Source organism: Pelobates fuscus, chromosome 4 (assembly GCF_036172605.1).
Source record: "Pelobates fuscus isolate aPelFus1 chromosome 4, aPelFus1.pri, whole genome shotgun sequence".
Lineage (NCBI taxonomy): Eukaryota > Metazoa > Chordata > Amphibia > Anura > Pelobatidae > Pelobates > Pelobates fuscus.
In genome coordinates, this window is record NC_086320.1 from 181,144,315 (window position 1) to 181,157,074 (window position 12,760).

Below are 12,760 nucleotides of genomic sequence, written 5' to 3' on the forward strand. Positions count from 1 at the left end.
CTACAGACACTAAATTCATTATACACATTCTGCACTCACTACAAAAACACTACATTTATTATGCAGACTGCACTCACTACAAACACAGTACATTCATTACACACCCTGAACTGCACTATATGCATAGGAGTGTAATTTTTTTTTGGGGGGGGGGGGGGGGGGAGGGGGGGAATGGGAATCATGGGTGAGTTCCCACACTTTTTTCTCCAGGACTTGACCCCTGCATAGACTTCAATAGGCAGGCGAATTTTAAAACCCAAAAGGACTCTTTCTGGCCACAATAGTGATGGAAAAGTTGTTTCAAGGGGACTAACACCTGGACTGTGGCATGCCGGAGGGGGATCCATGGCAAAACTCCCATGGAAAATTACATAGTTGATGCAGAGTCTGGTTTTAATCCATAAAGGGCATAAATCAACTAACATTCCTAAATTGTTTGGAATAACGTGCTTTAAAACATCATATATGATGTTGTATCGATCAGGTAGTGTAAGTGTTACGTCCGCTTCACAGTGACAGACCAAACTCCCCGTTTAACGCACCGCAAACAACCGCAAACAGTCCATTTGCACAACCGCAAACTCCGTTTGCACAAGGTTGGATACCAAGCTAGCCATGTCCCGTTCCTTGTCTTCACTGATGTCATTGAAGGTCTCTTCCTCCACCCAGCCACGTACAACACCAAGGGTCCCCGAAAGGTGACAACAAGCCCCCTGTATTTTTTTTTTAAATGTACACTACTGTTACACAAGATATGAGTTGCACTGGTGTGACACTGTGCCCTGGCAGGCCCTGAAATGCACAAGTGTGAAGGAAACTGACTGCTATTATTTCACAGTCAAATTTCTAGTTTTTTTTTTTTTTAATGTACACTACTGTTACACCAGATATGAGTTGCACTGGTGTGACACTGTGCCCTGGCAGGCCCTGAAACGCACATGTGTGAAGGAAACTGACTGCTATTATATTACAGTCAAAAAATGTTTTTGTTTTTTTTAAATGCAAGCTATTGTGACACCAGATATGAGTGGTGGCACTGGGCAAGTGGGCACAGTATACGCTGTGAGCCTGACACACACGCTGGCAGGCAGGCAGGCAGGCAACTGCAATAAGATTACACAGAAAAAAAAAAAGCAGACTGATGTTCTAGCCCTAAAAAGGGCTTTTTGGGGTGCTGTCCTTACAGCAGAGATCAGATGAGTCCTTCAGTACTGTAGTGGACACTGAATACACTAGCCTAGCTATTGATTTCCCTAATAAATCAGCAGCAGCTACACTGTCCCTCCTCTCACAAAGAATGCAGCTTCCGGGGGCGGGGCCTAGCTGTCATGGAGGAAAGACGCACTTTGTGTGAGCTCCCTCAATATCTCACTTTAAGCAGCTATCAACAATTGAATTTCACCCCAGAAGGGGATGACCCAGCAATGTTGCTCCTACCTGACCGACCCGACATGCTTAATAGCGGTCAGCAACTCGACAGAGTCTTACTTACCTCTGCATGGCAAGTGTGGCCTGGTGCTCACCGGGCGGGAGAGGCGGCCGATCCCAGGAGCAGCTACTTCCTGGCAGGAGCTCCGTTACCCCCCCCCCCCCTCGGACCGGTGGGGGTTATCCCGGTCCACCCCTGAGAGGCTGTCTGGAGCTAATGGACGCACAGAGCACAGCCGCCCAGGCTGACATACTCATCTGCGACTCTCCCAATATGGCGGCAGCCGCGTGTCCTCCTGGTACCAGCAAAGCATGGCAGGATATTGAGTCTAAGCTGGACAGACTCTTTAATCAATTTTGGAAGCAAATAACAAGCAGAAAGCCCCAACAAGCTCCACCACAGCCCCAACAAGCTCCACCACAGCTAAGCGAAGCAGTCCCCATTAAAATCCACCAACGCAAAAGGCGTCGAAGACGGGACCGGAGGCACAAACAGAAATGCAGAGCCTGCCCCACGTCAAGCATTCGCCTCCACCTTAAGCCACCACAATCCCGCACCGGACGTGAAGCACCACCGGGACAGATCCGACCACCCGACAAAACAAGCTTCCACCACCTCAAGCCGCGAACCCGGCACTCAGCCAGAGACTTGCCTTTGTTGTTCCAGGTATCAGGGACTCCCAGGGTCTGCACCTGGCGCCCAGAAGGGATCGGATGAGCACAAGCAGTAAATAGCAGCCTGCCAAGCATGTCCCGCTATAGCCGATCCTCCACACCATGCCTTTGATCACATGAACTGCTCTCTGCACATTAACTAATCGTAAAGTAGCAAGCATTTAAACACGTCATTATTTCACCTCCTAAAGAGTTTATTGTCATAGTTCCTTACATGCCTTTACCTTAACCATTCATGTATTATGTTATTCACTAGTCTCATCTCATGGGGCGACTCACACTTGATTTATAACTAGTAGTGGAGCTGCTGACAGCTGCTGACATGACAGCCATCTTTCACAACAATGTACTGCTATATACTCATAACCTCAGTGCAACTAGCCATGATATACGCACAATAAAGGATCACCAGAAAAGGAATTACTTCCTTTCTGATAAATAGGAAGGTTAAGGTAATGGTCTCAAGAAAAGTGTGTAACTCCTCAAATCCCAGTAGATCAACCCACACCTTAGGCTGAAAAGTAATAGAAAGAATAGAGATAGCAAAAGGAAAGAATCCTATTGCTGAGACCAGGAGATCGTTACGCACACTAATAATAATAGAATAGGTATATTCAAAATCACAATATTTAGAATGGAATAGGAAATTAGCAACAGTGGTGGGTCTGCTAAACAATGTTATAAAATAAATAAATCACAGTAGCAATAATGATGCTCAAATCTTCAATATGCGCAAACTAGATGGAAATGTGTAAATTGTAACAATAAGTTGTGAAAATTGTAACAGTCCTTACAAAAGTCCTTACAAAAAAGAATGCAGCTTCTGAATGAATCTAAAATGGATGCTGTCCAGGAGGTGGGAGGGTCTGAACGGAGGGTCTGCTGCTGATTGGCTAGAATGTGTCTGCTGACTGTGAGGTACAGGGTCAAAGTTTACTCAATGATGACGAATAGGGGGCGGACCGAACATCAAATATGTTCGCCATCCGTGGCGAACGCGAACAACCTATGTTCGCCAGGAACTATTCGCCAGGGACTATTCGGGACATCTCTAGTTATGATAGATGCCTCTGGAATGGAAGGTACGGGTTGAGATGGTACGCATACCAGTGTCTCAGGGGCCAAATAAGCATTTATGGACAAAAGTGTCTGATGGGCCTGGGCAATCTGGTCCATACGGTGATCCTGTTCTTAAAATCTTGCCTCATAGGAGGCCATTTGCTGTCCTAAACCTGCAGGGCCCATGGTCCTATCATAATGTCATGATGTAATACCCCAACACGCAGAGTTTAGGATAGCAAGGGACAAGACTAGGATATAACTTATTACCTGGACTTAGAATGGCCAGACTAAACGTCAGACAGAGATAAAACGTAATCAGAAACGAGACAAGGTCATGGTAACAGAGAGACTACGAAAATGAGAACAAGCCAGAGTCAGGTAGATGGTAATCAGTCACACGGGCAAACAAGACAGGAAAGGGTTAAAGATAAATTCTGAGTCAAGAACAAAGCCATGGTCAATACCAAAATAAACAAAATAGATCAAGGAACGCACTAAAGGGTACTGACACAGAAACTATGATAGGACAAAGTGGATAGGGCTAGGGAAGTTTAAATATCCTTTAACATTTGATTGGCCCACGTCATGCCTACGCCCCCAAAACGTTTGTGTGTGGGGATGCTGGAATGACGTGGGCCAATGGGAGCATGGAACAACTTTTGGCTCCCACTGCCCTTTTAAGAGCGAGCTCGTGACTCGAGCCGTGCTCCTAGTGCCAGACGGGCTACGTGACCGATCACTGCGGTCAGTGCACGCGGCTAAGTCAGAAGAGGAGATCAAGCCGCATGCGGCTCGTGTGGAGGCAGGAGTGATCCAGCCACGCGCGGCTCAAGCTTAGGAGCCAGGTCGGTCCCAGGATAAGGTAAATACAGCCACAACCACTTATCCCAATCACACACCTTTCCTAATGTCCTATCCCATTAAAAGCATATTACCGCGTATTTAATAAAACAGATAGACCCCCTACTTCATCCAGGTTACAGATCGATGGTTCGATATTCTGAGCCCTCTCTGATTTACTGTACACGACTATTCGATATTCCCACAAATTTTATATAGCATTTTATGTTTGTTTGAGACCACCTTAACAATATTGGATATCGCTAAAAATCATGATCACTATATACTTTCTCTACAAACCTCTAAAACGAACCAAACTACTCATCCGTCCGCTATACCACTTTATCCCGCCTAGAACTAGTGCCCAGTTAAAATACTTTAACTTTAAAAGACTCTTACTTACCCACACTCAGTCATGCCACACACATTTCACCACTACTCTCACTGAATCCCTCTGACTACGGCTAAATTCATCTTCTACATCAGAACACTACTCCTAAGATTGGGTTGTATCCATGTCTCGGGTCTTTCATTTAGAATAGGGGCAGCTTCGGTCTCCTTCAACACTGACACTCCAGTGCATATTATTAAAAGATTGGGCAGATGGAAATCCTCAGTCTACAACCGATATATTCCTCATCCCAAGAAAGAAATGAGGAAAGCTTTTAAAAGTTTGGCTTTGTAAATTTGATGCAATAAGTGTGTTTTTCTTTAATACCTTTTCACCCTCTTTGCATGAACCCGATTTACATATATTACTAATATGTTTCTGAACATATATATTATATTATTCACTCACTCACTCACTCACTCTCTGGGCCGGCCTAAGACAGCATGCTGCCTAGGTCCAACGATAAATGACTATAGGGGATAATGTATAATAAACACAGGTTACTGGCTATGGGAGGGATAATGTATAATAAACACAGTTTACTGGCTATGGGAGGATAATGTATAATAAGCACAGGTTACTGGCTATGGGGGGATAATGTATAATAAACACAGGTTACTGGCTATGGGAGGATAATGTATAATAAACACAGGTTACTGGCTATGGGGGGGATAATGTATAATAAACACAGGTTACTGGCTATGGGAGGGATAATGTATTATAAACACAGGTTACTGGCTATGGGAGGATAATGTATAATAAACACAGGTTACTGGCTATGGGGGAATAATGTATAATTAGCACAGGTTACTGGCTATGGGAGGATAATGTATAATAAACACAGGTTACTGGCTATGGGGGGATAATGTATAATAAACACAGGTTACTGGCTATGGTAGGGATAATGTATAATAAACACAGGTTACTGGCTATGGGAGGGATAATGTATAATAAACACAGGTTACTGGCTATGGGGAGGATAATGTATAATAAACACAGGTTACTGGCTATGGGGGATAATGTATAATAAACACAGGTTACTGGCTATGGAGGGATAATGTATAATAAACACAGGTTACTGGCTCTGGGGGGATGATGTATAATAAACACAGGTTACTGGTTGTGGGGGGATAATGTATAAAAAACACAGGTTACTGGCTATGGGGAGATAATGTATAATAAGCACAGGTTACTGGCTATGGGGGGATAATGTATAATAAACACAGGTTACTGGCTATGGGAGGATAATGTATAATAAACACAGGTTACTGGCTATGGGAGGATAATATATAATAAACACAGGTTACTGGCTATGGGAGGATAATGTATAATAAACACAGGCTACTGGCTATGGGGGGATAATGTATAATAAACACAGGTTACTGGCTATGGAGGGATAATGTATAATAAACACAGGTTACTGGCTATGGGAGGATAATGTATAATAAACACAGGTTACTGGCTATGGGGGGGATAATGTATAATAAACACAGGTTACTGGCTATGGGGGTAAGGTATAATAAACACAGGTTACTGGCTATGGAGGATAATGTATAATAAACACAAAAAAAAATAAAAAAAAATAATAATACAAAAAAAAAGAATGCAGCTTCAGAATTAATCTAAATTGTATGCTGTCTAGGAGGAGGAGGGGGTGTGGGAGGGAAGATCTGCTGCTGATTGGCTGGAATGTGTCTTCTGACTGTGAGGTACAGGGTCAAAGTTTACTCAATGATGACGAATAGGGGCGGACCGAACATCACATATGTTTTCGCCATCCGTGGCAAACGCGAACAAGCTATGTTCGCCTGGAACTATTCGCCTGCGAACCATTCGGGACATCACTAACCACTTGTCTTATCTGTGTTCTTATCTTTATTGACATATATGTATTTACTCACTGTCTGGCTCTTTTAGCTGATAGGGTCATATTTTGAGAAAAGTGGGAAAGTATTTGAAAGGTTAGTAAGGGATAAAATTCAAGAATTCCTTGAGAAGAACATGGTTATAAGCAAAAATCAGCATAGTTTAAGGACCAAACTTCTGGAATAAAAGGAAATCATGACATGTCACATTGTCATGTGTCCTTAAGGAGTTAATGAAGCACAGGTCATGTCAAACTAACTTGCTTGCATTTTACGAAGAAGTAAGTAGAAGTATAGATCAGGGTGTTGCAGTGGATGTGATCTATTTGGATTTTGCCAAGGCATTTGATACAGTTCCACACAAAAGATTACTGTTCAAACTCAAAGAAATCGGTCTAGATAAAAATGCTTGTTCTTGGGTAGAACATTGGCTTAAAAATAGAGTACAGAGAGTTGTCATTAATGGTACATTTTCAAACTGGACAGAGGTGGCAAGTGATGTCCCTATTTAACATGTTAATAAATGATCTTGAAAAAAGCATTGAAATGTTTCAGTGTTTGCAGATGACACAAAACTCAGTAAAGTAATATAATGTGTGCAAGATGTTACTTTGCTGCAGAGGGATTTAGATAGACTGGGGCACTGGGAACTCAAATGGCAGATGAAATTGAATGGAAAAAAAATGCAAAGTTATGCACTTCGGCGTCAAGAATGCACAAGCAACTTATAGTCTTAATGGAAGCGAATTAGAGATAACCACACACGAGAAGGACTTGGGAATTGTTATAGACAACAAACTATACAAATATGTGCAATGTCAATCAGCAGTGGCTAAGGCCAGTAAGGTATTGTCATGCATGACAAAGGGCATTAATTCTCTGGATGAGAATATAATTTTGCCTCTTTATAAATCGCTGGTAAGACCACATCTTGGTGTATACGCTGTGCAATTTTGGGCACCTGTTCTAAAGAAGGAAATTATGGCAGTAGAAAGAGTACAGAGGAAGGCTACAAAATTAATAAAAGGAATGGAACATTTTAGCTATGAAGAAAAGTTAACAAATTTAAACTTCTTTAGTTTAGAAAAATGTTGCCTCAGAGGGGATATAATAACATTATATAAATATATATCCGTGGCCAATACAATCCATTGTGTGGAAATCTATTCACAAACAGGACTTTACATAGGACACTAGGTCATGCATTTAGACTGGAAGAAAGAAAATTTAGTCTAAGGAAAAGAAAAGGGTTTTTTACTGTAAGAACAATAAGGATATGGAATTCTCTGACTGAAGAAGTGGTTTTATCAGAGTCCGTACAGATGTTTAAACAGCAACTAGATGCATACTTGCAAATACAGAATATCCAAGGATATAATTTTTCAATGTAGGGTAAATGCTTCTTGATCCAAGGATTTGTCTGACTGCCATTCTGGGGTCAAGGGGGGATTTTTTTTACTAGTCTGTTGCAAAATTGGAAGTGCTTCAAATTGTTTTTTTTTTGGCCTTCTTTCAGGTCAACAGCAAAAAACAAATATGAGGAAGGCTGAACTTGGACACATGTCTCTTTTCAGCCTGTGTAACTATTTGTAATAACTATGTAACTTCTTTGTGAGGGGAGTTTTAGAGGTTGGGCTCTGTTACATGTTTTATTGAATGCAGGGACATGGAATATTACCGCTTAATTATACTGAAAAACATATAATTTGTAAGAAAGTCTCCTAGGACACAATAAGTAGTAAGAATCTTTGCTTCTGTGTGGCCAAAGTAGATTAACCAATCCAATTCCCATATTTATTTCCCATGTGTTATTTATTGGAGGGAAGAGATGTCCATTTAGTGTGGAAGTGTAGAATTACAAAACTACAGTCATCCATATAACATGAATTGTATGTCACATTAATAGGCTATGTCTTTGCAACCATGATGCAGAGGGTATACATCTCTAGAGTAGAAGAGTAGGCAGCAAATCATTGGGTAATCCTCAGGATTTCAGGAGGCTTAGGGCCTAAAATAACTGGGTAATAGTAACAGAACATCAATCTTCAGCAGTTTGCAAATGCCCCACCACCTGTAGGATTTCTTCTTGTCATGTAAGATTTTTTTTTTTTAATTTGGTGAAATGTGTGCCTCCATTATACAGTATGCGGAAACAAATCTTTGCAAAAAAAAGGAGTTGGGATTCCCATAAGTCTATTAGTTTGAAATCATAATAAAATGTCTCTTGGGACCCCTGGAGGGGGTCTAGCAGCTTTAACTAGTCAAAGGCATCTCTCCATAGCCATTTAGTAAAATGGGAGTAAAAAGGTTAACTGAAGCAGTAGTAGGGAAGCAAGGAGTTTGCAAATATAATGTGGAAGTTCCCCATCTATGATTTGAGCATTCCTCAAACTTGAATGGTTCATGATCTTCCAGGGAGACCACTCTGTTTACCAGATCTTTGTAGCCTTTCTGGAGCTCCCCATTAGCTGCATCGGTAGAGGTCTGAAACAACCTGACTGCCTCCCAGGTCCTCCACCACCACAATTATGCTGCCTGTCAGCATAGCCACCTCCTTCCAGGCAATCAGCATGTCAGACTAGAACTTCTTGCGGATAACATTATATAAAGCCTTAATGTTGGCTTTTGTACATGGAGCACTGCCCTCGGACATAGAGGTGAAAGGTAAGTTGCCACTGGCCTGATGTGCTGTATGAAATGATAAAATATGAATATTAACAATTATAATTTTTTTATGTAAAAAATATTGTATGTCAAAAACTGCAACAAAAATGTATAATAAATAAATATTTATGTATGTGAGAGTAATTAAATAGATTTTGCTCTCACAACGCATTACAGTATTTAAATAGGTACTCCAGCCAATCACATAGCGTACTAATGCAGTAAAGGCACAAACAGAGTGATTTTATAAGTGTTTACTTAGATACAAATATACACAATGTTACACTGGAATACATAGTTTAAGTTCAGTTGCTACATGGAAACGACTTCTGTGCCTCCATTATTTTTTCACAACCTGTTCTCTTTATTCACAGAAATGGAGCCATGTGTTTACTCCTTTCTCCAAAATGGAGAGATTTTCGTCCTCTCCCGTCCGAGCATTGAGTTTCCTCCCATGTGTCTAATTGTCCCTTTTGTTCTTCTGTGTGTCTCAAACTACAGCATTCAATTTCTTCTACAGTGCTTTATGCATTGAATGTATTAATTACTCTGCAAAGCTCACTCTTCCTACATGTGAGTCTTTCACATCCTCCCCCAAGCTGGATTCGTCTGAGGAAGCCAGGGAGTTGGGTCTGAGATGCACTATTGGCCTATATATTATCACTAGAGTGTCTATTAGTAGAATGGGATGACCAACTCTTTTAACATTATTTCTTATTTCTTATTTTTTCTTATCTTTCTTAAACAGTTAAACATATGTTCTTAAAAGCTACACCAGATTTTTAGAGTTCCTACACACATGCCAACAAGTACCATTCACATATGTATATACACTGTATGGTCAAACGTATTGGAACACGTCTTAATTTTTTACTTCATGTGTTATAAATGGACCCAATGCCACAGGTGTATAAAGTCATAACATATATACAATGAACACAAAACAAATCCAAAGAAAGAAGCATAAAAACAATCAAAAATAGCTATGAAAAGGTAAAAACAGATAACACAAGAAAACAGCGTGAGAGGCAAGGGATACCAGAGCAAAGAAAAAAATGACTGCAAACCCAACGTTTCAGCAAAATTTACTTTGTCAAGGGACTGTGATAGGATACCTCCTTTGCAATAAGTCACCTCATGAAAGTGGAAGCATTTAAGAACAGAGCAACTCAGCCATGAAGTAGAAGATCATGTAAAGTTACAGAGCGGGGTCACAGAGCTGAGGTGGATGGTCCGTAAAAGTTGCCAATGCTCTGCTGATTCCATAGAGTTCTAAACTTCCACTGGCATTAATATCAGCACAATAAATGTGCGTCAGGATGTTCATGGAATCTGTTTCCATGGCCAAGTAGCTACATGCAAGCATGTATCAAGTACAATGGCACGCATCAGACCACTGCACCCTGGAGCAGTTGAAACATGTTCTTTGGAGTGACAAATCAAGCTTCTCTGTTTGGCAGTCTGATTGGTGACTCTGGGTTTGGCAGATGCCAGGAGAATGTTACCTGCCTTACTGCATTGTGTCAACTGTAATGTTTGGTGGAGGAGGGATAATGATATGAGACTGTTTTTCAGTGGTTTGGCTATGCCGGCTATTTCCAGTGAAGGGAAATCTTAATTCTTCAGCATACCAAAAGTTTTTGGACAATGCTATGCTTCCAACTTTGTTTGAACAGTTTGGGGAATGCCTATTTTTCTATTCTAGCATGACTGTGTCTCAGTGCACAAAACAAAATCCATGAATAAATGGTTGGATGAGTTTGGTTTTGAAGAACTTGACTGTCCTGCACAGATCCCTGACCTCAACCCCCTCAAACACCTTTGGGATGAACTGCAACAGAGATTGCAAGTCATGCCTTCTTGTCCAAAATCAGTGTCTGGTCTCACAAATGCTCTACTGGATGGAAAAAAAAATTCCACAGTAACATTCCAAAATCTTGTGGAAAGCCTTCACAGAAGAGTGGAAGCTATTATATCTGCAAAGGTGTGACAAATTGCATATTAATATATATGTATTTAGAATGCAATGAAATAAATGTCCCTGTTGGTGTAATGGCGAGGTGTCCCAGTCAGATTGTCCATATAGTGTAAATCTTCAGTTCTCACACTGTACATAGAATGTGAACTACTATGTTCAAGGTTCCTTTATTCTTTGTTTAAGTATGTCTGAACCAGTAGTGTCACAATTGAATTCCACTTGTAGAGCCATAAAGAAGAAGATGATGATATAACGGCCTAAATTAGCTCATCTATAAATAAACTACAGTGAAGTTTATTAATGCGCAATTAATACCTGCTTGCAAATTCACAAATTCCACTCATACAATAACAGCAAATCATTTCCTTTAAGGTTTTTCTTAATTCGTGGCTTCGTAGAGCATAAATTAGTGGATCAATGACAGAGTTACACATGATAAGAACAAGGTATATATTAAAATGTGACATAAAGCACAAACAATAAGGATTCCTTGGACATGAAATGTAAAATATCAGGTGCAGGAAGAATGGTGACCAGCAAACTACAAACACTCCAAGTAGGATAGTGATTGTTACTGCTGCTTTTAGATTAGCACTTTGTCTAAGAGAGTTTGTCCCAGACAGGACAGCAATTCTCTTCATATGAAGCCTTGCCAGCATAAACATGTGTACATAAAGGGAAGCCATCAGGACCAACATAGTAAAGAAGATACTGATGAGGCATATGATGACAACATTGCTGTCAAAGTAAATGATAAACAAAATCCCAGAAACCGAGCAAGCACTCCAGATGCAAGTTATAATGACCACTGCTCTCCTCATTGTTATAATATTGTGATATTGCAGCGCGTAAAATATAGTAAAGTATCTATCCACTGCAATAGATAGGAGACTACAAATAGATGCAAGCAAAGAGCTGCAAATCACTGAATCGACGATGTTGTCAAGATTCACGAAAAGAGGCTCTGTCTTCTTATCAGTGGTATTTATTAGTGTGATCACTACAGTTTCAAAGCTATTAGACACACTCACAAGCATGTCAGCCACTGCCAGGCTACAGATGAAGAAATACATAGGCGAATGCAAGTTTGTATTTCTAGATATTGCAGCGATGACCAAAATATTCTCCAGAAAGCTTATAATTCCAAGGCTAACAAATACTTCAGGAGAAACAAAGAGTTGCTCATAGCAATCTGAAGAGTAATTGCCTTTATCCAGGTTATCGTGTCCAGAGTGTATTCCATTAATATTAGTATGATTGCGAAAGTGCAGGGAATAATGCATCCGATGATGATGTGAGTGATTCATTTTGTAATCCCCAATGAGTTCAGTTTAAGAGATGTTGTTATCAGAAGCTTTGCTCCAGAATCTGTCACGTTTAGCAAGAAGTCATAATTAATATTTAAATGGCCATGGAATCCACTGTTCTCACTTTCTCTGTTGATTGCATCTTAATTTCCAATTTCTCGTATGGAAGTTTCAATACCATGGCATCCCATAAGATGGGTTTTATTTAGATATATACACATGTTAATAAAAACTTTCTAGAATGTAATAGTCTGATTATTTCCAAGAAAATGCAGTAAATGCATGATTTTTTTTCTGAGATGAATGAGCAGAAAGCTTCAGTCAGGCAGTGCACAGCTGCTGATGATCTTATAGAGAAGCAAAAAAAAAAATAGATTGAAAAAAAAATGCATCTCCACCTCTTTTTTTTTTTCTTTTCTAGTGGCCAATCAGAATGAAGATAAGCCTGTGTCTGATGGTTCTAATTATATCGCAGAAGGAATGTGATGAGATTTGTAGAGAAATACAGTGCATCAGAATACGAATGGTGTTTGTATCTCGTTTTCTGTGC

The 12,760-nt window shown here is 40.4% G+C and overlaps 1 protein-coding gene across 1 annotated transcript; it reads right to left on the minus strand.

Moving 5' to 3' along the window:
• Window positions 1-10,931: 10,931 nt before the first annotated feature.
• Window positions 10,932-12,222, minus strand: MC4R (melanocortin 4 receptor). Its single transcript, XM_063450560.1, has one exon. The coding sequence runs from the start codon at window positions 12,208-12,210 to the stop codon at window positions 11,212-11,214; it is 999 nt and encodes a 332-aa protein (XP_063306630.1). The 5' UTR covers window positions 12,211-12,222; the 3' UTR covers window positions 10,932-11,211.
• Between the last annotated feature and the right edge of the window lie 538 nt (window positions 12,223-12,760).